This window comes from Sebastes umbrosus, chromosome 4 (genome assembly GCF_015220745.1).
Source record: "Sebastes umbrosus isolate fSebUmb1 chromosome 4, fSebUmb1.pri, whole genome shotgun sequence".
Classification (NCBI taxonomy): domain Eukaryota; kingdom Metazoa; phylum Chordata; class Actinopteri; order Perciformes; family Sebastidae; genus Sebastes; species Sebastes umbrosus.
The window spans coordinates 20,503,666-20,531,472 of record NC_051272.1 but is presented as its reverse complement, the minus strand read 5'-3'; the positions used below and the strand labels follow the sequence as shown (position 1 = coordinate 20,531,472).

The following is a 27,807-nucleotide window of genomic DNA, read 5'->3' as shown; positions in this document are numbered from 1 at the left end:
TCTAATGGGTCACGCTGCTCCAGCCAGGCTCCACTGACACCCTTAATAGAAGCCTGCATGGTTAAGGGACCATGAAGACCATTAGGGCACTTCAAAGTTCACCCCACTGCATTAGGGCCCTGCTGATATGGCAAAAAGGGGACAGATCCAATTCCTCATTCACTACTTTATTTTTCCATCGGTTGGCCTGTCAATCAGCCCGCTCCATAAACAAGTGGATGCTTGAGCTGCTCATTAAGGGCCATCGTTAGCAAGGCCAAGGCTGTAAATCAGCGCTTATATCAGCTTTCAGGAAAAAAAAAATCTTATAGGTCATATTTTAGAGCTGACACTTTGGCTTACAGTGTTAAATGATCCCTTTGGTTTTGGAAATAAAGCTGGTGTTTGCACTGTAAATCAAATTTCTCCACTTACTTTTGGACCAATGAAGGGACTCCTATGAACTGTATAGAGGACTGGAGCCAAAGGAAAATGACAAGCATGCTGACCAGTAAAAACTCCTAACAGACTCAGACATGTAAATTCACACAGGCCATGTTTGCTACTATGAAACCAAAGTCCACCTCACTCAAATAACTTCAAGCGACATGTTGCCGTAAATCAAAAGAGCCAGCAGAAGCTTGATATATTGATGCTGTCCTAAGGGACATAAAAGGCAGAGCGGTCTCCTGCCGTGGTCATAAGTCAGCGCTACAGCCCCTCAGCACGGCTCTGTGGAGAGGAGCAGGCGGCTGAAGAGGAAGGAACACCACATACATCACTTTGTCCAGTAAAACGTCCCTCATTACAAGCTGAGAATGCCAGTAAACAGCTCACATTTAGCTAAGCTTTTGACACACATAAGAAACCAATCCTAAACAGCCTGAATATACCACGGATCTAAAAGTGGTGACATCTGTTTTTAGCAAGACGTGCCAACCCAGTAAAGAAGGAAACAGAAAAACAGCATGAGAAAGAGACAGGATGGTACTGTCTGACTTTACAATGTGTTTTATAACAATACTCGCTGGGATGTTGTACAACATTTTAGGGCGAAACGATTGGAAAATAAACTGAACACGAAATGTGTGTTTGCATGTCAGCATGTCTGTGCATCACAGGATCTGACAGGTCATTGTGTCTGCAATAAGTGTAGGAGGAGGACTTGGATCAGAGTGGGGGTTTAGTGAGAGAGGAGCATGGATACTTTACTTCCCTGAGCTCCTTCTAATGGGCTCTCTGGCTCTGGGCCAGCCGGTCCTATCAACTTATCTACAACTCAACTCTATCAACGAGATCAGTTTCATCTCTTTAGATGCTCATACTGTGGAGCACATCTGCAGAGTTGTAAATTTGCAAATACAGTGTTCATACCCGATCGAAACGACTTTTATTAAAGTATGAACACTAAGTGGTCCCCTGCTTCTTCACTTAATATTCAGGTGGTTAAGGACATACTGGTTAAAACAGAGGTTTCAAAACCTAAGGGCCGCAGACCAGTACTGGACCTCAGTTGGGGTGTAAGAAAATATTGATACACTTGAATATCACAATATTATGTTTTGTGATACTTTATCAATTCTCAAGAACACTATTGATTTTTAATTACTAGTTTGCATGCAAAGATTCAAGGCAGACAGTGACTCAGATTGCACAAAAAGTAGCGCTATGATGTTGGATGTTACAGGGACTGTGATAAATGTAAATTCAGATCTCACTGTACTGATTGCTTAAAAAAGTTAACTTTTTTTACTCAGATTGTATGCATATGGTGGTGTGTTCCTTATACTATGACAGTTTTCCTAAAATTAGATTTGAAAAAAAATCGCAATATATTGCCTTGCTTACAGTACTGCCAATACACAGCCCTAGAACTCAGGAACATTTGCTCCCGAGATATGAGCAAACAATATGATTCGACCACAATAAAGCTGAATAATAAATAGGGCTAGACCCGAGTGCTTTGAAGATTTGTTTTTTTTATATATATATATATATATACATATGTATGTAATACTAATGTATAAGTCCCAAAATAGCCCATGAAATAAGGAATAAACCCACAACATTATTCATTATTCATATTCAACATTAATTATTATTAGTTATTCTCAGACGGGTATCGCTGTTTGTTGAAGTGCGTGTATGTACAGTAGTGTGGCAATGGCTCTGTCCCGAAGCTTCGAATACCTTTTGAATATTTCCCACCAAAGCTTCAAAGCCCAAAAAGTGGTATTCGGGACAGCCCTAATAATAAATGTATGACTCCATGAGTTATAATATTTTTGTGGGAACTTGGCACAATCTGCCTGTGCTGCATTTTTGCTCATCAATCTCTTTCACAGCCTCAGCAGCAAAATACTGATTTTGAACTGAAGTAGATAACCAGTCCATAACCACCTTACAGCATTCAGCCAGATCAGCAACGACTTATCGATTAGTTGACAACTATTAAATTAATTGCCAACTATTTTGATAATCGATTAATCAGTTTGAGTCATTTAAAAAAACAAAAAACAGTCAAAATTCTATGATTGCGGCTTATTAAATGTGAATATTTTCTGGTTTCTTTACTCCTCTATGACAGTAAACTGAATATCTTTGAGTTATGGACAAAACAAGACATTAGAAGACGTCATCTTCGACACTGATCGACATTTTTCACCACTTTCTGACATTTTATAGACCAAACAACTACACAAGAAAATTATCCACAGATTAATCAACAATGAAAATATTCGTTATTTGAATGAGCTCTTTGGGAGGCCGGTGTGTGAGTGTTACTGAGACATCTTATCTGTATTTTTTCATTTAGCAAGCAACCGCAATGTTTTCTTTTCTATCTGGTCTCAGGCATATTTATGTTTCTGCTGTGTCCGCAACAAAGTTGACAATATGAAAAAACTGCGGTGCAAAAAGAAGTGGGAACGCATGGTGTAAAAAACAACCAACAAGTACTGTTGCAATTAGCGGGCACTGTGCAAGACTAGAATCAAAACTCACATCGAGCATCAGAGCATCTACCATGTTTAAGAAGGCATTAGCTTGCTTTGTTAAACTGTGGTCGGACTCAGTTTCTCCTCCATTTTCTCCGCCAACTCGCCACCAAACAGAACATGCCCTGCCAGCTGCCTGACAGGCATCACTGCGGTCTGTAACCATGGAGACAGCCTCACGATGGCTCACATCATTCACCGACTCCCACTAATAAAACTCCAGTTTATTAGTGTGGAAATGTCTAGTGTGGCTTTTTGACATGCTAACATAAACAGAGAGGGAAAGGATTTAAAGTGGTACGGACACATGGGCGGAGGTTCGGGGCAGGCTGAGGTGAACGCCGTGGATCTAACCACTGGGTTAGTGGGTTAAACCAGCACACGGGTATTGTTGTAGAGCAGCAGCACTGTGAAAACTAACAGGCAAATATAAAAAGGGCATTTTTGCAAAAGCATTATGTATAATGGTTTTATACGTAATGGAGATTGGTTAAGTTAATAAAAGCAGTTTTCTTTTTGTATTTACAAGATGCCTATGGTAGAATGTAAATAATACAACTAATAAAACATGCTTCAACTGCACGCTGTAGCAAGGAAATGACTCACCCAGTTGATTCCTCTATTTTTTTCTTTGCCTGTGTGTGCAGCCCTTTAAAATCTAAGTCAACACACAGAAACCAGCAGCCTGTCTACTGATTTCCTTCAAGTTTGTTATCAGGCTGTGTTTCTAACCCCCTCAACCTCTTTGCTCCATGAGCAGCATTTTGTCTCTCCTTTCGGCAATATGCTTCCAATTATGAATCTTGTGAATATGGGGGCGGCGAAGCATCATTCTGATTTATTGTGCACTCAAGTTCGGCCTTGTTCGGTGCATTTGCACGAGAAGCCCTCCTGCTGCAGAGCTCAAAGGTCAGACACACACAACAGTTGACCTCTCGCGGACTCATGCGCAACGGGTCACTCTGGACCTGATTGACAGGCGGAGATGACGGCTCGACGGCGAAGGCCACAGGGTGAGAAAATCTGGCGTGCAATGAGGAGCTAAGCGCTGCATTAGCCTCCAGCTGCGAGGAAACTTTGTAACGCAGGGGGTACAGAGAAAGTGGAAAAACAGAGAGATAACTAATGAGGAAAAATGAAGTGGCCTCATACAGTCACTATCACTCGGCTGGCCGCAAAACATTACTCTCCTCCTTCGTAATTCATAGAGCACTTTGTGGTCTTCTCACATGGGATAGCTATGACCATCTATTTGTAGTCATCATCTAAATCCAATTCCTGTGGACTGAAAACACATGCTTCTCGAGTGAGTCACAAGAGATCTCTCAAGACAGTAGTGATGCTCGGCCTGAGAAACGACCCAAGACCCATCCCTACAGACTAATTTCCTGGCCTCTCCAGCTCACTTCCTGTTTCACGCTGGGTCATGGGCACCATACTGTGCGTCACAAAGTCTGCCCTGACGAGTCCGAGGCCACTGGTTCTGTGTGACTCAGTAGCGTGTGGGACAATTCAGTTGTTATAAACCACAACAGCAAAGCTGTTACTGTGGGCTGCAGCATTATTTGGTTTACTGTGTATTTTTTTATATTCTCACATTTTCACAATGGCTGTTGCGGTCACATCGCAGCAGATGTGAATCATCTGCCCTCCGGTATGGTTTGTGTTGAACGGTCCTCAGGGGCTTCTCTGGGCCCTTGAACTCCCCACCGGACCTAACACCTTTCACACTGGATAAACACAACACAAAGGAGAATCGTACGTTTTATGTTAGAGGGTGGGTTATTACATGCAGGAAAAAGGACTCTTTAATTCCCCTGGGAGTCTAACCACTCATAAATCATCAAGCAATGAAAGTTTCCTCTCCAAACAGGGGGCTAAAACAAACTGAAACACGGAGCCCCTCAGCCCCACCACTCCCCCCATCCCTCGCTCTCTTCTCCCTTTTTCCCGGTAGGAATTTTTATGAGGAAAGAAGAGCTGTAGTGGTGCAGGACTACACTAGAGCAAAGAGGTACATACCACAACATCAATCCTCTGCAGTGACCCCGAACTACAAAAAAATCAAGCATTATTTTAAGGGCTTTTACACAAGTTCCTCTAACAGCAGTACAAATCCTACCCCTGTAACTGGTAACATAATGACAACAAAGGAGCAGTCTTCAGTTTCTGTTCTTCCTAAGATTTGTTACTATAGAGATGATCCAAAAGCTTTTGCAAGGATGTTCTGGAGGCCACAATTAAGATGGAAAATACTGACGCTATGAGAGAAGTTTTTACCACAAACTCATACCGCCAATCCATATAAACAAATTCAGAGCAGAATCCTCTATTTTGCTATTCTTCTGTAAAACGACAGCGAAACAAACAGAAGAAAATCCTCAAAGTACGTCAAAACAGGTTGATTTTTGCCAGATTTTTTAAAATTCAGCTGCTTTCCGTTTGATTTCACAGGTCTAAATTGGATTCAAGCATCATCATCCCAGAGGCAGATACAGTATCCACCTTTTCAACTTGACAACATAAACAGTCTAAATTGTCCCTCTGCATTTCCTGTTCCAATGTTTGTAAATGCAGTAGCTGACAGGAAGTAAACTTGGACCAAAGCTGTTGCCCTAGCAACAAAATGGCAATGAAAAGGTCTATGGTTGCATCTGATATTCCATACCAATATGTTATTTAGTACGCTAAAGCAGTATGTGAGGTATTTTAGTATGTCCGAAACTTTAATATGAAACCAATAGTACATGAATTGTATACTATTTCCGGTGAAATATTACAGTACGCAATGCTGGACAAAGAACGTATATTGCCAAGAAGTGAAAGTCAATTGTTCGTTCCATTGCAACATCAGCGCCCACTAGCAAAGTTACACTTCCACCATTTTGGACTGAATGACTACCAGACGCCAGTCAAGGCTTATTGAAAGAGGCTGGGACACGAGTGTTGAGCTATGGGGTCATGACACATGTGGAGTGCTGACTGGGCATATGTTGTACCCCAATAATATGACGCGATGACGCGTGACATCTCCTCTTTTCACCCTCCTTGACACCAGTAAAGCGTGCCGTACAAACGAAAAAACTAAATGATTTCTATTCTATTGTCATATTCTACCAAAATGGCCTGTGTTGAATAATAAAATATTATAAATTTAATATGCATCTTCAGTCCAAAATGGCGGCTGCAGTTTTGTCTCTTTGCCGGCATAAATATCCCACAATGCAATGCGGTACTGACGAAAACATTCACAACGGACTATGACAGATAGCTCTGTAACGTCAATAACACTTCAATTTTACTGTAAGTAAAAGATTTAACTTTGCTAGGCGTAATATAGTTTTCAGATGAATTCAGACTTTGATTCTCACAAACCGTCGTTTTGGTCACATCAGGTTGGCACGGGTTACCACAGTTACACGACTCCAACCGGCAAAGAGGCTCTCAGGAAGTGAGGACGTAAATTACAGCTCAGTAAGTGCGTACGAAAAGATACAAACTAATGTCTATTCACACAAAAGTATGTTGAACGGTAGTACACATATTGGGTATGTAGAGCATAGTGTGTGATTTATGTCTGCTATGATGCCACCAGGAGGGCTGCACACCTCAGGCTCGTGTTAACATCTCTTGTATGTGATGTGTGAGCAGGCTGAAGAGTAAACCAGCAGGATCAGGAGCTGCTCGTGCTGCTGACCACCAGTAACACTTAGCAGCTGTTAAATTCTCAGTGAGATCCTGACCTGAACCAGTGCAGACACTTCAAATGGGAGAGAAGAGATGGTGGTGGTGGAATGGGGGGTGCTGCTCTGACACATTGACTGCTACCGGTGCTTACTTTCTGATCAGCAGGTCAAACAGAAAATGTGCCTAAAATACCAAAGACACACTGTTTTAATTTGAGGCTACGGCCTTATAGTCATGTCAAATTGACTTCAGTCCACACTTTGAGTTTGTAGGATAAAAATCTCAAACCTCTTGAGATTGGAGCTAATGTTAACAGAGTCAGAGAAATGGCAACATGGACCATATGATGGTGTTAAATTATATTTGTTTGTGGCAAAGAGCAACTATCATTTCTCATTTTTAACCTATGAAAATGAGGATGAATGTACTTTATTAGTCTTTATTATTAAATACTAAAAGGAAACTCATACTGTACATTAGGGCTTGGCAATATGAGGATATCATCAAAACGATATCAACATTTCTATTGTATATATTTTTCTATATTGTTTCTATTGCAATATAAGCTAGGCCTGTTTTGTTCATTTTGCACTCAAGTTCTTAAAATGAGAAAATATTGAGTACTTTTCATTTGTCAAGTATCTAATTCACACAGGAGTATACAAAATAGACTTTACCATGTGTTTTTTTATTTCATATAGACAATTTATTTATTGAATTACCAGAAAACATGCTATATTGTGCATGTATCTTTATCCAGATATGAAATTACCTTTATCGTGAGAGAAGATTTTGGCCATATCGCCCTGCCCTGCTGTACATATTACTACCTAAATAAAAATACCTACACATAAATTAATGACAAATAAATGCTTGCTGAAAACCTCATGTATACCTTACAAACAGTCTCTATGCAAAGGTCCCTTCTTGTTGATGCTTAGAAGAAAATATACATTTCCAAGCAGTGGATGGAGGAGTAGTAGGAATGCTACCGCCCTCATGTGGTGAATTAAATGACTGTTGGCTACTGAACACTAAAAGATGCAAACTGGGCTGAATTCATCATCTGTCGTTTAACATTTTATATTTTAGACGACAAATGTTTTTATCCCTCAGTGAGCAGATAATAGATTTTATCTTAAGATGAAAGGAAATAAACATGAGCCAGAGTGAGGACACTAATACAAGTGTTTAAATAGTTTAAAACAATATACAGTTGTGTGAGATGTTGTACAGGTTTTTAAATTTATGATTCAGTTTGGTTACGATTCACTTAACACCACTGGTTACTGTTTCGTGACCATTATTGATTGCCCTCGGCATATATGGTACAGGAAACAGAGCTGCAAATTTCTCTTTTTATTTGAGGTGACTGTAATGAGCTCCAGTATATGGTAATGAGGCAGGGAGACTAAGAGAAGTCAGCTGGCCGTTGTTCTGCTCACCTTGAGCTTAACAAGTATTCATACATTCCCAAATGGGATCCAAAAGTGTTTCTTAATAAGCCTGTTAGGAAAATTGTAATCACATGTTCGGTTGTGTAGTAGAAAGACGTTTCATCTTCACTATTATTTTTAATATGTGTCCAATTATTTAAAAATAGGATAGAAAAAACATACATATAACAAGAGCTGCAACAATTAATCGATTATTTGTCAACTATTAAATTAATCGACAACTATTTTGATAATTGATTAATCGGTTTGAGTAATATTTTAAGAAAAAAGTAAAAAATTCTCTGATTCTAGCTTCTTAAATATGAATATTTTCTGTTTTTGTTACTCCTCTCGGGCAGTAAACTGAATATGTTTGAGGACGTCATCTTGGGTTTTGGGAAACACTGATTGTAATTTTTCACCATTTTCTGACATTGTATTTATTTTTTTCAGACATGTAAATCCAGAGGACAGATGGTTATTTTGTAATGGGTTATGTATTAATAATTATGATGTGTTTTGTTTTTTGTCTGATGGGTCTCAGTTGTCTGTCTGTCTATGGAAACAGTATGTCTATTGTATGTGTACTTTTTCTCAAACTGAGCTGCCTATGGATGCAAAATGAATTTCAGTGCAAACTGACAACAAAGTTGTATCGTATCGTATTTTATAAACCTTAATAAACAATTAAGCGATAAATCAACAATGAAAATAATCGTTAGTTGCAGAACCTACATATAAAAAAGATCCCTGAGAAACACAATAAAATGATCGAACATTATTGATGAGTCTAGAGCCTACTTTGAAAGTACAGTTATAATTGTTACGTTGTGTTTAAGGAGGCTGAAGTACAGCAAAGAAAATCTGTACTTTTAAATTAAATTAACTATGCAAAACATGCAATGCCATATAATGCAAAATGATATTATTATAAAACAAACACTGGACATCTCTGCATCCTATTTAACAGAATATTCACCGTATTTACACACTCATGCCCATATATCTACTAGATAAATAAGTCTTAAATGCAAATCATATTACTTTATCTTGGTTTGTTGCGAGAGAAAGCGCATGAGATGTTAATCCATCATGTTTTCATTTACACTCTGGGCTTCCAGAAGCTACAGTCTGGGTTAGAGCTGCAACGATTAGTTGACTAATCGTTTAGTCGATCAACAGAAAAACAATTATTAATCGATTATCAACTACTTTGATAATCGATTAATCATTAAGTAATTTTTCATGCAAAAATGGCAGAAAATGCCTTTCAAATATAGAGATTTCCTGCTTTTCTCTGTTTTATATCATATTAAACTGAAAATCTTGACAAAGCAAGACATTTAAAGACATCACCTTGGACTTTGAGAAACTGGGATTGATATTTTTCACTATTTTCTGATATTTTATAGACCAAACGATGAATTGATTAATCTAGAATATAATCTGCAGATTAATCGATAATGAAAATAATTGTTAATTGCAGCCCTAGTCTGGGTCAAATCAAATTTAGAAAAAAAAAAAAGAGTAGAATTAATAATAACTCCCTGATACAAACAATGTAAAACCAAAATAACTAACAAACTGCACCTTAAGATGACAATAAATTGATAAAGCAGTATCTACCCCAGTCCGGTTTCATAGCGATATGTCAGAGTAATCTATAAAGTTAAAAATGGTTGCTCTCAGAATAGTTATGTGAGTGTGACAGTTTGAAAAAAATAAAGATTAGATTATTTATAAGCCCAAAAGGTTAGCCACTATAATGTCAGGCTTTCCCAGTAATAATAGTCACCTGCTGGCAAAAAACAACACAAAACCGTAGCGAGCATGTGGCTTGTGAACAATGTTAATGAGGAGGGAAAGAATTATTACAGTAATGTTTTCTCATATTTAAAAAAAAAAAGAAGGTACATCAGTGTATATACTGCGTGTGCGTATGTATGTATGTATATATGTATATAGTATATATATGTATATAAAAATAGATTTTATTATTTTTAATTTTATTAATTTTTTACTTGTGTATATTCTTTTTACTTATTTATCTATTTCTTTGTATATAATATGTTTTTCCTCTATCTATACTGGCTTACTTTATATTAATAATAGGTTTGTTAAGTTTCTTTGTAATGAGAATGTTATTATTGGGGACGTTTGTGAATGTTTGTTCTGTTGTTTCAAAATGAACAAGAAAACAATAATATAATATTGAAAAAAGGGTACATCTATCTATCTATCTATCTATCTATATATCTACGTCTAAATTGTGTGTTTAGTCTTAAACCCAAACATATTTCATTTAGAAGGTCACAAGGTTTCCTGCCAGTTATCCTTACAAGATAAGCAGAAAACCCCCACAAATGAAAAGCTGAAATTGATCAATCTATAGATCAATTATCAAAATCCCAGACATCTAATCGTTTTAGTTCTAAATATTTCATCATTGTATCTGCTCCACAAGACTATAGCTCACTGCTAAATATCTCATAGGAATCATATATTTGTTCATGGATAACTGTAGTTGCTGTGAGAGGATGCATAGGTATTTGTAAATAATAACCTCAATCTGTCAGTAATTACACACCCTAAAGCAAACGCTGATTTTTCATACTTTCTAGTCAAGTTGAACAAGTGTCTAACACTAACTATTTATCAAACTGTTTATGACTGTCATGACTGTGAACTCTATGGAGTTTCCTCTGTTAGCTAGTAGCTCACTTGGTGTTTTGTTTAGACATCTAACGTTGGCTAGCTAACCAAGATAAACCTAAACAGAGCTGATGTAGAGTGGACATTGTACTTACATTCATCAGGTGACCAGAGACACGACTCCAAATGAATATGTATGTTTGCTCTGTGTCCACTGGATGTGAATACATGAAGCACTTGTTAGCTAACTCGGTCGCCTAGGTGACGGCTAAACGGCCCGTTTGTTTTGGTGTTCTACTGCCTCCTAGTGGAGACTAGTAGTGATGGGCATTCCGACTCTTTTTAGTGATCCAGATCATTTGGCTCAGCTCATCAAGAAGAGCCGGCTCTTTCGGCTCCCAAACGGCTCTTTGTTTTACCACTTCTGCCTTTATAATTCAGCCAAATTTAGCGCTGTTTTGACCTGTGATTAGTATGTGTGCACATATATCACTTAAATTATTCAATATAATTATACTAAACCTTATAATTTCCAGAATACTGTAATTTTGCATGCTGCTTTGTTTCCGACTGTCACTCATCTTGTCTGCTATTCGCGCACCGCACTCCTCTCTCTCTTTCTCTCCTCCTCTCCCTCCTGCTCTGTACCTGTAGACTGTCAGCGCGCCGCGCACCCCCGCCCCTCCCTGCTTAATGGTATGATCCTTGTCCGTCATCACCTGATTGGTCGCACGGACATTATTAACACAACATTCAGTCACAGTCAGTGCATGGAGTGCCCGTGGTGCAGAGAAGATCGTCCTGTCATTCTGCCTTGAATTAATTAAAAAACGTAAAAAAAAAAATGTTTAAAAAAAAACGGCTCTCGAACGGGAACCGGCTCCCATCGTTTACTTAAAAGAGCCGGCTCTTTGAACCGGCTCGTTCGGGACCGATACATCACTATAGTGGCCAAAGTTCAATAGGCATCAAATTAATACTGTATGTGGATTTGTTTACCCCTTCTGGCTGCTCTGTGGTTTTAAGACAGAATTAGTTTTTGCATTTTCAGCTGCACAAAAATAAAGACCTAATTTAATTTTGTCCCCAGGCTATTCTGAGCCAAAAGCATTGCAGCAATCTGATGAGAGGGAGAAGAGATGTTACAGACAGACCACAGAGGGATCTACTGTATATTTACTTCTCCTCCCTAGTGTTTTCCGCACTTGTCGAAATGTATTTGTGATTGTTAAATTCTTTCAGAAGGCACAAATGTCCCCGCTGAAGTGAACAGTCAGAGCTGTAGCTCTGTCAAATATTGTTTTTAGTTAAAGGGACTGTTTGTAAGAATCAGAAATGCTTGTTAACAGCGACACCTGTGGCCGTTAAGTCAACGAAAGTCTGCGTCGGCCTCGTGCATGTGCTCGCTCTACATAGACATGAACGAGCATCGCTCAAAACAGTGAGGCGACACACGTCAGCTAAAACCACAATATCACTCTATATTTCACATGCTTGGCAGTAATGTTACCGCGGCCGGAGGGCGACACCGGCATGTACATTCACTAGATATTCTCAGAGCTACTAACTCTTCTGCAGTGTGTAGTGTGCGCGCATGCACGTGAGGTGGAGCGAGCTGAGTGAAGGCAGGCAGGCAGGCAGAGGAGCACAGACTCCGGCCCTGGAGACCAAAGCTACGGTCTCCCCCGCGTCCTCCGACCGCGGCCAACACTGTTTTGTAGGACGGGCTTCACTAGATATAACTTTACGGTTTTGATGCTTCCATGTAGTTTGTGTTGGAGTCTTGTCTGAACAGCGTAGCCAGACGCGAGCGCGCATATGATATGCGAGTGCGCATGGGACACCGACCCGGGTGATTTATACATGTCAGAAGTTACAAACAGTCCCTTTAAGAGAGTCTACACCATTAGTGCAACATAAAATGTTCAAGAACTAAACAGGTTTTTACAACCAACAATCTGAGATGTCTATCTGAAGTCTTATTTATTTGATGGATCTAGTGAAAGTGTGAAACCACTCAGACAAATAGGTCACATATTTTCTACTTTGCAACCTGCATATCCACACAGCTTGTGCCTTACCTTATTCATTATCACTGTACGTTGTTCACACTTATGGATTTTTTCTTGTAGGAAGAAAATCAATACGCTAATGCATTTGAGGTGAAATTGAGTTCATTATCACAATAACACCAAGAGCTGTATGTGGATCCTAACTACATTTCATTACGCTTCGGCTCATAAATAAATGAAACATCCATCTTTTGTGTTTCAATACTTCAAATGTCAAAAAGGTGCAGCAGAGATGAATGATTTGTTATTAAAAGAGACCAGTCAGCCACGAGGCTGCAGCAGATAACTGTCTATTCTGACAAATATCTTGGTTTCGCCCTTAAACTAGAACATTGATTTTATCATGTGGCCCGCCTGAAAAAGATCTTAAATCTGCACAAAATTAGCAAGGCTGGTCGTTCTTAGTTGATCAGGCTGCAAAAACATTCATTCTTGCAAAAACCTTCATGTACTGTATGTGTTTCCATCCTGCTTGGATGCATTATGAGGATTATTCGCAGAACACTACACATAAGGTTAATTATATGTATACATATGATTTGAAATCGTGCAACCAACAAAACAAAGCAAAACACAGGGCCAGTCATTTAGAATGCCATTTACTGTATGTCATTGACTTTTCAAGAGTCTAATACAAATGCATACACATACATTTCACCACCTAAAACCACATTATAACCGCTACTGCAATAAACATCACCACACAAATAGAAAAAAGAATCAGGAGGTTGGCTTTCAAGCTCGGGAGGGGGTCATGAAGAGCCACGAGCTCACAACATGCTCACAAACTAGTTCATACACATTCAAAAAGAGCATCCAGTATGTACACATACACACGCACACACACACAGAGCTTACATATTACAGCTTTAAAGAAGAGTGGCTGTAAAAAAAGGCGTATGGAGGGAGGGAGTGTTACAGTATACAGTATGAGCAGGAAAAAGGGTAAACAGCCAAAGTGTACATAAAACACATTTTTTACAGTTAAGCCAACTTTACTTAATATAAATATTCTTCATCCAAACGTCAGTGCAGTGCCTTCTGCTCAGGCTTCACCTGGTCCTCATGCCTGGTCCACTTTACACCCAGTCTGTGCTAGACCTGGTCCAAAAAAAATGACTGTTTCCACTTTACACACAAATCTTTTTACATCAGTTTTGTGTCTGATCTCCCACTTTCTTCTCTATGGTTTATGTATGTGTTTCTGTGCACGTGTTGTTGTTTTTTTTGCCACCCAGTACCTCAAAAGTCCAGCTGTGAAGTACAAGAGTTTGTTTTTCTACCAATTAGCCAATAGAAAAAAGAGATCAACAAATTTACAAGTGTCCATTTTTGTTATTTTCTCCTGAATTCCCTTTTTTTTAAGAAAAAAAAAAAAAGAAGTTCACAGATGGAGCAGCTCTACTGGATTCCCCTGAAGAGACACATTGCAAAGACCATCGCAAAGAGCTGAGGAAAGAAAGAAAAAAGACATTATTAGCACACTGTTATTAGTTGTTTTTACAAATTATGACAAGCATATGAAACTAGAACAGCAGTATATTACCTGCACTCTGATTACTATTTATTTATTGTTTATCACTGGTTATAAGGGCTGGACAATATATCGATATTATATCGATATTGTGATATGAGATTAGATATCGTCTTATATTTTGGATGTCGTAATATGGCATAAGTGTTGTCTTTTCCTGGTTTTAAAGGCTGCATTACAGTAAAGTGATGTAGTTTTCTGAACTTTCTGAATCAAGGAGTCCGCTTACAGTGTTCATTGTTTGTCTTTTCATACATGACAATGGTATTTTTATTTTAGCTTTTTTTATTTACTCCCATGATGCTGTATTGTAGTATATTTTAGGAATACATTTGTTTTCAAACTGTTCGGTATTGATGGCCTACAGTTTATTTTCAGGCCTGAAAATATAGAAATGCACTGAAACCACCCGGGGGCTGTGGCTCAGTAGCCTATTTGCAATACTGACATTACTGTATTCGTAAACAGCACAATATTGTTTTAGGCTATAGCCTAGTTATGATTTGAACTACAGTAAGCAATATTTTATATAGAGTACTGTACTGTTTTATAGTGTATTTGAATTATACAGAATACAGTAATTCAATTCCTGCAGTAATTTCAAAAGCGTTTGAAACAGCTGTACTGTATTTTTAAATGTCAATTAGATGAAAATGGTTTTAATAATATCATAGTGATCATTTTGACCCAGACAGACGTGATCACTATAAGAGGCTTCCACTTCAAAGGGAATAGAGATACATGTTGTAATGCTATCGGTTGTTATAGTTGTTTTTAGGTCATTGTATTGTGACGAGTGACGCAGTTTTCTTTTTGGGAGACAAATGTTGTCAGTGTTCAGGTGCAGGAGTTGATCCTGAGATGTGTATGAAATGTTTTGGTTTCATTGTGGATGTGAGATTAACTGTTGTGCGTGTGTAACTACATGTTGGTAACTCAGTACAGACTAAGACATGTATGTAACCAATTGTTAAATCTAATCTATGTTCCTGTAGCACCACATCGCACCACTAGATGGAGATGTTGCCACACAAAGAGCTTTCAAATAACACTACACACACATTCAGGCAAATATCCTCAACTTAATGCAGAATTCACCATTTCTGAAATGAATATTCACATCACTGGAGAGACAAAGAACATGCTGCATATGAGATGATTTAACTGAAAGGAAAAACCTTCATACCTCAATGGTCAGCACCACAATGGCCAGCGCTCCAGCCACATAGATGTACAGCTCAAAGTAGTCAACTACTGCAGAGTAACAGCCCTGTGGACACACAAAAGACGTGACACTCAGCAGAGAATCAATAGGCTGTAAAGTCGCAGAATTACAGAGGCAATTAAAGTAACATCACAGCTTTAATCGAGTGAGGCTCTGAACAAAGGCCTGGCTGAATGAGTGGGAAGCAGGGCCTCCAGTCTTACTGCCTTTTAATGAGGGCTCTTTGTGTGAATGAACAGAGAGAGAGGCACACATTGTGGACATCTCGCATTGTTCTGGTGGTTTGAAAAACAACAGGTGGAGAGTGTGGTGAAAACCTCTTCCTATCAGCTTCCACTGTAATTACATTTCACTCCAAGGCTTTCTTTACACACATGGGAGCAGGGACGTGGGCGTGCATGTGTGGAACTGTGAAGCACACCTAATTTTCATATATTCATACACTTGTTATCCTCTATTTTTGCACACATTTCCACAAAAAATCAAATTTACCAATATATGCACACATACACAAACACATGCATACATACACTGGTGTCTCCACACTATAACACATAGGATGGCCTCCTGTGACACCCAAAAGCCCTAATCAGCCATGGAGGAGTCAGCGAGTCCCTGCATGTCACCCCTCAACTGTCTCCTGCTCTAATTAAGCCTGGAGGTAGTTTGGAAGGAGGGAGGAAGAGAGAGAGGGCAAGGGAGAGAGAAGGTGTCGTGGTAGATGTCACAAGTTACCTTGTTATTGCGGAACATCATATTGCCTGTTAAGCACTGGTGCTGGTTGATATAGGCCAACTCCTCGGTCTGACTGGCACGCTGGCAGCAGGCATCTGGCACAATTTGAGTTGGGTTGATCATCCTGAACAGGCTGTCCTTAAAATCCTCTGGGCTGTTCACCCCACAGCAGTCAAACTGATGGCAGGAGAGGAGAGAATAGCAGAAGAAGCCCTTATTTCTGAGTGCCCATTTGTGCACTGGCCTGTGGTCCACTGTATGCGTGCACCAATCCAGCATGAATATTGACCTAAATGTCTAGGATTTTATCTATAAAATATAGCCCCCTGACGCCAGGCTGCAAACCTTCCTGTTTCCACAGACGGTTGGTGAAAGCAATGAGTTGGTAAAAGCTACAGTATGTGAGCTCTTTGCCATGTGTGCTGTGGCCTTACTGTATTCATGATGGCATTCCATGTGGAGGTGAAGACGTCAGTGTTGTTGTAGCCCTGATAATGTCTCTTCAGCTCCTTGGTGAAGTACTCTCTGGTCAGCTAAACAAGAAAAACAACCGGCGAGTCAGTCACCACAGTGTCACCATGGGAGTGATATCTATTTCTTTCACTTTACACAAGGGCTGGTTGTCATTTTAATAGGGAACTGTGCCGATGAGGTGAGTACTGAGTAGGGCTGCTCCCTTATAGTCGACAGCCCAGTCACACAGCAGTTCATGAAATAGTCACGATATTTAATGTATTGATTTGTGTACATAGACACGAATTTCACTTTTTTTTCATGATGGTCAGCATGAAATCAATTCATATGTATTTCACTTAATTGTGAACCGGGAAGTATAGAGGGCGGCGAATGCTGCATAGGGAGCAGGTCGGGGTGGATGGGTGTGTCAACAAACACAGGATTTCCACCCAGGACACCGGTGTTTGTGTCCCGCGTGAAACCACATGCCAAAGTTTATTTATTTGTCACATAACTTCCATGATTACGTTACAGCACTTCTGGAGTTATTTTTAACCCAAACCATGATCTTTTCCTAACCCTTACGAAGTAGTTTGTTACCTAAACCTAACCAAGTCAATCTATTCCTAAACCCAGCTGAGTAGTTTTATTTTGAAATGACTGGAGCGGAAATTGACAAATTGACACATGTGTTGCTAAACATTCGTAGGAAAACGCACAAAAAATGCGTTGTTAAAAGTCATGCTGGGCATCACGACAAAAAGGTAAATGCGTGTCTATGTAAACAAATCAGATAGATTAAATTTCGTTACTATTTCACGAACTGCTGTGAGACTGTGTTGTAGTCGATTAAGGCCAATTCAAACCATACCATACGAAAATGTTGGCATCCGCCAACTAATCGATTAATCGCCAAAATCATATGCATGTTAGTGGACTAAGAATTCCTTTGGTCGAAGACAGCCTTAGATCTGAGGCAACTTACATGCTCCCGGAATATGAAGGCCAGGATGGCAGCAGCCAGCTCTGCTAAGAAGATGAGCAGGATGAGCATGAAAAACTGCAATAACACAAAAGAAAAAAGAGAGAGGGAGTGAGAGAGAGTAGAACAAGGTGGTAGTCAGTCAGTAAAAATCACATTCTGGCTGTGCCTGCTTCACTCAGCATTAACTATGCATGAGGCTCGAGGCACGAAGGCAAATAGAAGGGTATTTTGCTCTTTTGGCTTTCTGTTTCAAGCATGACAGTCCAAAAAACTGACAGACAGAATAATCAGCCCATATGCACACAAATAAGATCAGTAACAGAACGACATTTTAAATTTGTCAGCCCCGACTCACAAAGAGGAGCAGACACTTGTTTTCGCGGATGGCTCCACAGCACCCGAGGAAGCCCAGAAGGAAGAGCATGCCTCCCATGCCCAGGATGATGTAGACACCAGTGAACAGCAGGGGGTTGGCTGCCACAATTTCCCTGAAACCTGTGGGGTCCACCAGTACCCACACTCCCACTCCCAGGAGGAAAGAGCCCCCCAGCTGATGGAGAAAAGGGAAAGAAGACACTAGTTAGACAATACAGAAATTGGCTGCATTTTAAAATTTAATGGGAACTCAGAGGAGAGCTCCCAGTGGCACACGAAATCATTCAACAACATCGAAAATAAATTTGTGTTTTTTTTTCCATGAAAACATGCCGGTAATGTACAGTAAATCTCAGAGGTTGGGGTGAGAGTTGAGGGCAGATAAAAGGCTGGATATCTACAGAGCCATAATGCCTTGGTGGGGGGTGGGTGGAGATATCTTCCCTTCTTCAACTAACCCCCCAACCTGCTAAAGAAATGCACAGCACTGCAACCTCCATCCTCTCCCATCCTCCCTTTCACTAAAACCCTATCTTGGTTGACTCATGTGATTAAGAAAAGCATGTACTGAGGTAAGGGGGTGGAAGAGATCTGAGCCTCACACACTTCTATCACAATCCCCTTCTTCCTGTCACGGGGAGACACCTGGATGTCTGAATGAACACCACTTCATGTCAGAGGCAGAGGCTATTAAGTGTAGGGGAAAAGAATCAATACAGCATAGTATCGCAATATTTTGCGGGGCAATAATGTATCATTACACGGACGTCAAGTATCAATCTTTTATTATATAAACTATTAACTGCTTTACAGTCTGACGGATGCTTTTCTAAATTTCAGAGGTTGTAGCGGGCTCAATCTTAAAGCTAGAGTGAAGATACTGATATCATATGAAATTAAAAAACCTAAGTTATCCATTGGTACATGGTCCGTTGGTAATTCAACCATGTCACGTTTGCTTGTCGGGAGGAATGCTAAATAACGCTCCAAAATCACGCTAAATTTTGGTGAGGAAAAACTGTCATGGCCATTTTCAAAGGGGCCCCTGACCTCAAGATGTGTGAATGAAAACTCTGAGATGAAGAGTATCTTATTAGATAAAACACATGTTGACAAACTGCATAATTGGCAGTTGAAAAAAGGTAATATATCGCAATATATCTTATCGCAATACCAAAGAGTATAGAAGCAAAGAGACGAAACTCTGGTGTTTTTGGTGTTTGGTGTATTTCGCTATTTTGGACTGAAAACGCTTATTATATCTTTCATATTTTATTGTTCAACACAAGCCATTTTGGTAGAATATGACAATAAAATAGAAATAATTTTGTTTTAGTTTTGTACGGCACTTTTTAGACGGATGTTTTACTGGCGTCCGGTAGTCGCTTTCAGTCCAAAATGGCAGAAGCGTGGCTTTGCTGCTGGGTGCTGATGTTGAACGAACAATTTATTTTCACTTCTTGGCAATATACGTCGTTTGGCAATATTCAGCATTTCGCAAAATGTTTAAAATCGTAATAAGATCATATCATGACTTAAACCTGCAGTAGGCATGTTTTTGGCATCATTGGGCAAAAGTTTCATAATAACCTTTCAGCATATTGTAATTCAAGTGTTCTGAGAGAAAACTAGACTTCTGCACCTCCTCATGGCTCTGTTTTCAGGCTTTAAAGGGGACGGTAGACTTTGGCCAATCACAGGTCATTTCAGAGAGAGAGCGCTCCTATTGGCTGTTCATTCAACGGAGGCAACTGTCAATCACTTGCTCTGATCAAAGCAGTCAAACTAGGCAGTGCTGATTATAGTTACTGTTACTGTAATTTCGCACCTCAAATGTTTTCAGAAACATCTTGTAGTGTACTGTTTAACTGTAAAATGAGAAAGTTTGTGACCCGTTAGCCATGTTGAGATCAGATGAGCAATCTTTCTCATTTTACAGTTAAACAGTACACTACAAGATGTTTCTGAAAACATTTGATTGATTCATATTTGATCAGCGCTGCCTAGTTTGACTGTTCGATCGGAGTTTGCGAGTGGTTGACAGCCGGCTAATAGATGGCAGCTGGAGAGCAGGCTCTAGATAAGCTCTGACTGGTTGTTTTCCTCAGGTCTGTGAAATCTTGCAGATGCCATTAGGAGCACTGAAGGACACCGGAGGACACAGACGCACATGTTGTTGTTGTTTCAGATTACCTGTCTCATACTCTACTGTCAGGATATCGTGACTGTTTAATAAAAATAACTTTTTTTAATCATATTTGCTCCAATTCTACCCACTGCAGCTTTAAGTATCGTGATAATATCGTATCGTGGGGCCTCTGGTGATTCCCACCTCTAGAGGTTATGTATGAGGAGAGGACGTAGCCATTTTGAAGGCTCATTGGGCTTGAAAAATGCTGTTGTGTTACATGAGTGTGAAATGGCCATAGAGAGAAACAAAGGGATGTCGGTGAAAAGCAGTGGTTGTTATTGAGTGATACTAACAGTGAAGTTCATTCTTTGCTCTGCTGGTTGCATTATTACCCCGGCCTTGAACAACCGCATCTATGTAGAGTCTCTAAACGGTTCGGTTGCGCTTAATAAAGCAGGAAAAAAGACAAACCTTCTTACTGAGACCCTCCCCCCATTCTACAGGCTCAGACTAACAGGATTACCCTTGATTGTCTGATCAAGACTGATAAACTCAGGTGCCAGTCACAAACTCTTCATGGCACCGTGTGCCTCAGATGTGTGTCAGCACACTAAAATCTAATCAAAGGAGAATTTGATAGAATCAAGATTGCCTCCATCTAATGAAATGCAAATGTGGCTCCATTAGTGAGTCGGGCAGGGGGCAGCCAGAAGCCCATCTCAAATCATTAGATTGACGGCGACTTCAGAGATAGCCAGATTAAGTGTCTTTGAGAAAGAGATGAGAAATACTTACAAAGATGAGGAAATTGAAGACAAACATGAGGTACTTGATGCAGCTGAGACAATCCCCCTCCATGGTCGTCCCCCGCGCTGAAGCTTCTCCCTGCCCCTGAAAGAAAACAACGTAAACATTCAAACCTGCCACTTAATGAATCCTGCCAAATGCTCACAGTATTCCCGGTCTCCTGCGCTGCGGATGAAACTGCCAAGAAAATAATACTCTGCAAAAACCTGCTCACATTTTTAATGAGTTCTGCCACTCAAACATACAACACACACAGGCCTGTCACTTCATTTGGTCCAATTTCAGCTGAAAATCTTTGTCTTATCCCCTCAGGCGCACGGTACCAGCTAGCAATCCCTAAGTAACTACAAGTTTAGGCCACACAATGTCAACCCAACCTGACACGACTCATCTCGCCACACACCGCGACAACTTATGTAATTTTAAAACACGCTTTCAAAGTCAGGTGGCCTGATTCCCTATCAGCACTTCCTGTTTCTGGACAGATGGGGTCCCCTGGGTACAGTGTGACTTGAGGGGCTGTCTATCTCAGAGCATTTTAAGGATATGAGTCATGACTGGGCCTCTATGCGCATTAACCAACAACGTATGGCCTTTACCATGAAGCTTCTTCTACTTAATGTAATGAGAGGCAGGAGCCCTGTGCTCCCATCTGCCAACCCTCTATCTGACATAAACACACTTTCCCTGATGAGGGGAGGCACTCCGGGTTGATGAACAACGCCTCTCCTGCATTAGGAGACAACATGGGTGCCCCAGTATCCATGACCCCTGTATATCTATATACTGTATATCTGATGCACCACAAAGCCTTCACTGAAGCATTCGTTTAACCTACCAAGCTAGAAATGAACACAGTCTTCCCCTCAGGGAGGAGAGGAATTGTCTGAGGAATCAATTCTACATATTCTGCAAAAACTGAAAAAATCTGTGGGGCAGTTATAATTGCAGTCTCAGTGAAAGAAGAAAATTAATTATTTGGCAGAAACGAACCGGCACTCTTTGCTTTGTAGTTGTGATTATTAATTTGCTCTCCCATAGCGATAGCCAGTTTTGAGGCTGAGAAACAAGCGGATTAAAAAGCAACTTCTCTGAGGAATTGTAAATAGGTTTACAGAAACAGGCAGCCAGACACTGTCACCTCTAATTGAAAACAAAAACTTCTTTTCAGTTCTTTTGTGATCCGGCAGATGTAATCTCATAGTCTTCAGGCAGTCTTTCCGATGCTTTATGTGCTGTCAGATGACTCCTCTGGGTCATCTTTCTGCTTCTCTGAGGCGGCGGCGAAGCTCAAGTTATGATCGACGCCAGTTTTGATTCCTGTGCGTCTTTGAAGGGGCTCTGCTGTCGCTCAAATGTAACTCAGCCTTGACCTTTTCACCTCTTCGACTTGGAAGTTCACAATTTCAGGTGAAATAAACCATAATCTCCCCAAACCGCTGTTTTAAACAAGAGCTGCTTAAAGGACCAGTGTGTAACAATTAAATGGAATATCTCTCTATAAGCTCAAAATTCTGGCCAGAAACGGGGTAAAATAGTTCAGTGTATGCACAGCTTAAGAATGAGCCCTTTATGTTTATATATGGAGTGGGTCCTCTTCACGGAGCCAGTTGCCATGTTTCTACAGTAGCCCAGAGCGGACAAACCACCGTGTTAACTTTTCCTGCTTGGCCCGGAGTCGATAACATTACTCGCCCCCGCCGTCACTCCACTCAGTCGCCAGGAAACCAGACACGAGAAACCTCTGTTGGTCTTGAGGAGCTGCAGCATTTATTTCTGCACAAACTGCAACTTCCAGTGTACATTCACTTGATATTCTAAACTAACTTTCACTTGTTCGCTCAAACACATTCGTCACCGCCGCTCTCTCTCTCTCACTTCCCACGTAGACACACATTCTACCACTAGCTCTGCTATTATCCAAATGACCTAAGCTACTCTTACAACAGCTCAAGATAGGGCCATTCATGTGTTCATGTCATCCACCGTAGTTCTTCTACACGCTTGGCACACGGGAGAGGTTGCAATATGCAACCTCACCGCTAGATGCCGCCAGATGTTACACACTGTACCTTTAATTGCTTGCTGCAAATTATTATTCCACACAGAAGTTGGCAACTGTGTGCATAAGAAAGTCATGACCCATATCTTTTTCTAGTCTGTTTTCCTTTTATTATGGCGTGCTTGCACTGGTTTATTTTTCCTCCTGCTTCTAATTTCAATGTGCTATGAGCTCCAGAGAACGTTTTTTTTGTCTCACTGTAGGCTTGTGTAAGTTGACAATAAAATTGAACAATACTGAAGATGTGCAGGCGGTCTTTGTCTGCTGTGGGAGCACATTCCTCCCCTCACCAGCCTGAGGGCTTATTATTTTTTTCCTCTCCTCCTTTCCTCCCCAGACCCGGGGAAATTGATTTAGAGCTCTGGTTTAACACCTCCTCTAAATCATAATGATATGCTTAGGTATTGATCACCATCCTAGTGGTACTCTGAGAGCGACCAACAGCCTCATTGCCCGAGATGGGTTTTAATTATCCTTCCCACCCCCCCCTCCTCACACACACACACACACACACACACACACGCACACGCACACACACACACACACACACACGCACACACACACACACACACTTTCCTAAGCCCCACTGAAAGGCCTAATGAGGGCACAGGAGGTCTTAATTGAGATTTGCATACATTACAGTCTCAGAAAAGAAGCATCAGAAAAGGCCTTTTCTCATCCCTCCTGCTCTCCACTGTGAGTCCCGGGCCCCTACGAAGAGTGCAAACTGTATTTATTGGAGCAGGGGATGAAGAGGCGGAACGAGGAGGGGGAGGACGGGGTCGGATGGAAAAACTCTCAGGGCTCAGCTCACATCTCATTCTCCAAACAAAATGTCTGATTTCTCTTCCAGCTTCACCCGTTGGCTCTTCGCTCCCATCTCAGGGTCAAACCCACTGTCAGATCTGGAGCCAATTTTCTTTTCTGCATTTAAAATGCATTGGATGCTGCTTAAGAATGAAGTGGACTATATGGGCCCAGCCAGGCTCCAAATAACAAGCCTATGGTGCAAACCAGCGCAGTATAAATCAAACTGCCACAGCGACCCTGGAGAAAGTGCAGAGTAAACAAACTGGTCTTTCCCAGGACTCCCGAGGGATCGCTGGTCCTCATCGATCACAACCCAGCCGTGGTGATCAGACCACTAAGTCTCTCTGAATATTCTGCAGAGTACATTATGTACACAGGGGAAACGTGGTTCACACCCCAAGAGCTGCAGCCTTACAACAACAACATCGACAAATTACTACTAGATTAAAGGCAGATCTTCCTCAGGTGTGCTGCTCTGCTACGCCAGCAATGTGTCACAGCACAAGGAGTTGTGTGGCATTGTGTTTGTATAGACTAGCAAAAAAAACCTACCCATTATAAACAAACATGACACACACAGCAGCGAGGAATGCTGCACTGCTATATTTGCAGACAATGTGTTTGTTAGCTGGAAATACTGTCCTCAATCTGACAATCTAAGTGGCAGTCTTTGCCCTGAGGTATCCAGTAAATGCCAACTCCGTCTACGTCTGCAGCGTGTCCCGTTACTGACATCACCCAGATCCCATTGTTCACTCTTGGCAAAGACCGATCCATAGCCAGCTTGGGCTGTGTGGAGCCCTACATGGTTGAGTTTGATAGTGGATTAATGAGAAGTGATCCTAAATCAACTCCACAGCACCGACAGAAGCCAGAGCTCTGTAATGAGGGCAAACCCATCTGACCTACATTCTTCTCAGTATGAAGATGAGGAATTCTGACACATTTCTACAGGCCTGTTTTCATGCTTTAACTCGGAAAGCCAGAGGTATATTTGGCCGGCCGGCGTCTACACTATCAACCATTATGCTCATATCAACTCACTGTGGTTGAAAGATAAGGAAGACATAGAGAGCTTGCATTTAGAGCGCTCCATATATAAATAGTATACCCTTGGGTGGTTCTCCTTGAAGTTGACACTTTGGGCACGATTAATGAAGTGAGTCCATATTCCCCTGCTTCACTGGCCACCGGACAAATGGATCAGCGCGACAAGGACACTGTGTCTGCTCCTCGCCAAACTGTCGCCACCCTCCACCCCCTCCTCCGATAACCAGGCCGTTCACTTCATCTTGAGCGTGAGCCTGCATAACAAATAATCATTAATACTGCTGAGACTATGAGGGCTGGAGCTTGACCCCTCTAAATGTCATTGACCCCTCTAAATGATCACCTGTAGTTGAACCCTGGGGACGACACATTTCGTCCTCTGGCTCCTCTGATGCAGCTGGAGCAGGTGTGTTTCTTCCATCTACTGTAAAGCTCTCTCCGGACTGCGCTAATACCCTCTAACAATGACACTACAGGACCACACACATGCCACATCAGCCTTTATCTCAATTAAAAACCCATTTTCATATTTCTCCACAACTTCCTAAATCAGCCAGAGTAAGTAAACACCCCAAAATCCGAATAAAGACAGGCTCCTCTGGCAGTGAGCAGGGCTCCCCTGAGGCGCACCATGTCCCTTAATGAACCTCCAATTAGGAGAGAATGAGCCCTGGGCTGTGCTGTCACACTGAGGAGCTTTGAAGTGCACTGAATGCTAAGCAGCTATTGCACTGTATGCTGCTTTAGAGGGCATGCAGCTTGCACACAACAGCGAACAAGCACAGAGAGAAAGTGTACGAAAGTAGCTCAAAGGCAACGCGGCACACAGTGTGTTTGTGTGGGTGTAGCTCACACAGAGACAGCACGGCGTGTAGAAACTCAGCCGGGTTGGGAAGTTGGAGAAACTGCTAGGCTTGTAGCAAAGGTCCATGTTGGTTGGATGTTTAGGTGGAGACATACAAATGCTCTACCCTCAGGCAAGCTTAGCCTAATGAGTTCTCACAGCACATATATAGGATTGTGAACATTATCAGCTTCTGCACATTACGGGCATTGCTACTTCTCCACACAAAAAATTCTCTGATGAATTTGCTCTGCCTTGCAAAGCCATTTATCATTTCAGTCCATTGTTGCGCTACGTGCAGTGAATCTAAAGCAGTTCCAATCTCAGCCTGTGAGCGGCGCTCTCCTGACCCACTCAGTTTGGAGATTGTGTGAACCCCCGAGGGCAGAAGTCCTCTGACCAGGCAGCTGACACACTCCTGAACAAAAGGCTGATTAACTAGAGCAGGCTCCAGAAACTCACTGACCATGTGTTGTCAACAGCACTGCGGGCCACATTCTGGAAATCCCAGCCGGGGGGGCACACATCCAGCTGTTAGTTCAGCACTAACAGTTGCTCATACTCATACAGAGAAATCGATTCTCCTGGCTCCTTAGATAAGAAGGATTGGAAGGGAGGGGGGAGGGCATTGATAGCTTCTTGGTTAACTGGAGCAGAGGACATGTGATTGAGATGAGCAGATTTTTGGCTTCTATTGAGCACTAGTGTGTGTGTGTGTGATCCTCGCTCTCTCAAAGAAGAGATTCTCACTTAATTGTGTCGGCACCTCTATCTGGCTGAGTGAAGATACAAACTGGCTGGATCAATACGAGGCCCAGGCACATGCTCAATGATGCATTGATCCCCCGGAGTTGCATCTCTTAGTCCCCTGGTTGTCTGGCAGTGAGGGCATGTGGTAGCAGCAACACAATGAACACATAAACACCTAACCGGCTGGTAGGACTCAGCTCGGGCTTTTCCCACGGGGTGCTCTGGAGGATGACACATTGCCATAGGGGCTTTCCACAGAAATGAGTTATAACTCAATTCAAAACTAAATGCTCAATAATTACTATGACGACAACGGGAGGAATTATTTTCCTGCAGTCCTACTTCTTCTTTTCTGCATGTTCCCACAATCATAGCCAGAATCCTCTTATTATTATGTTAGGGTCATGAGGAGAGGAATCAATTTCAGTTTGACAAAAAGTTTTAAAATTCCAATCAATAATCTCAGCAACTCTACAGTGTTTCACCCTCAGGCAAGAGACAATTAAAATGTTTGAGATGTTCTCAGTGTTGTAGTACTCCAGCAGTCTCAAGACCACTTTTTGAAGGTCTCTGTCTCGTATCGGAATCATTTTTACTCAATACTAGGGATGCACTGATACCGGATCGGATATCGGGAAAATACTGAGTCAAAATAGCTGGATCGGGTATCGGTGACAATGGGGCCGATCTTTTCAATTCAATTTTATGTTTATCTACTAAATACGTTATATATTGGAATTTTAATTCCTGTTGAAGTTTTGACCAATTTGTTTCAACATTAAAAAGGTTTACACTTGAATTGTAATTCCTGGTAATTTTGAAGATTTTTTGTCAAGTTGCTGGTGTACGATTTATTATTTTAATGATAAATCTCAATTCAGTACATTTATATCTAGGTATTTATTTGTTACATTTTGTTTTACAATGTTAGGAAAGCAATGTTTAAGTCAAGCCTGATGTTGCCCTACACATAAAAGAATGATCCCAGTCCCACAGTGAGGCATTGAGCTTATTAATTAAACACTGGTATCAGATCGGTACTCGTTATCGGCCGATATCCAAAGCCCAGGTATCGGTATCGGTATCGGTATTGGGACTGAAAAAGTTGCATCAAGTATCGGTGCATTCCTACTCGATAAACTCTGGTCTTGGTCATGACTTGGTCTCTGTTTAGCTGGTCTTGACTACAACACTGGATGTTCTCTCTGGTCCTTGTTTTAT

The 27,807-nt window shown here is 41.1% G+C and overlaps 2 protein-coding genes across 6 annotated transcripts in view; both read right to left on the bottom strand.

The window, feature by feature from the left end:
- caprin1b (cell cycle associated protein 1b) overlaps positions 1–11,038 on the bottom strand; it is a 100,812-nt gene extending 89,774 nt beyond the window's left edge. For 3 of the 5 annotated variants that reach the window (XM_037766702.1, XM_037766705.1, XM_037766704.1), the window contains exons 1-2: positions 10,906–11,038; positions 4,573–4,705 (exon numbers count right to left, since the gene is read on the bottom strand). In XM_037766702.1, coding sequence (XP_037622630.1) covers positions 4,573–4,619 — 47 coding nt within the window. In that variant the 5' untranslated portion in view covers positions 4,620–4,705; positions 10,906–11,038. Of the gene's footprint in view, positions 1–4,572; positions 4,706–6,718; positions 6,846–10,905 lie in introns of those variants that run through there. The other 2 variants (XM_037766703.1, XM_037766706.1) reach the window with 2 other exon arrangements.
- A 2,367-nt stretch (positions 11,039–13,405) lies between these two features.
- tspan18b (tetraspanin 18b) overlaps positions 13,406–27,807 on the bottom strand; it is a 40,731-nt gene continuing 26,329 nt past the window's right edge. Inside the window, exons 3-9 of the mRNA XM_037768238.1 lie at positions 21,059–21,154; positions 18,113–18,307; positions 17,758–17,832; positions 16,751–16,849; positions 16,317–16,493; positions 15,543–15,626; positions 13,406–14,271 (exon numbers count right to left, since the gene is read on the bottom strand). Of these exons, the coding sequence (XP_037624166.1) occupies positions 14,224–14,271; positions 15,543–15,626; positions 16,317–16,493; positions 16,751–16,849; positions 17,758–17,832; positions 18,113–18,307; positions 21,059–21,154 (774 nt within the window). The 3' untranslated portion in view covers positions 13,406–14,223. The remainder of the gene's footprint in view (positions 14,272–15,542; positions 15,627–16,316; positions 16,494–16,750; positions 16,850–17,757; positions 17,833–18,112; positions 18,308–21,058; positions 21,155–27,807) is intronic.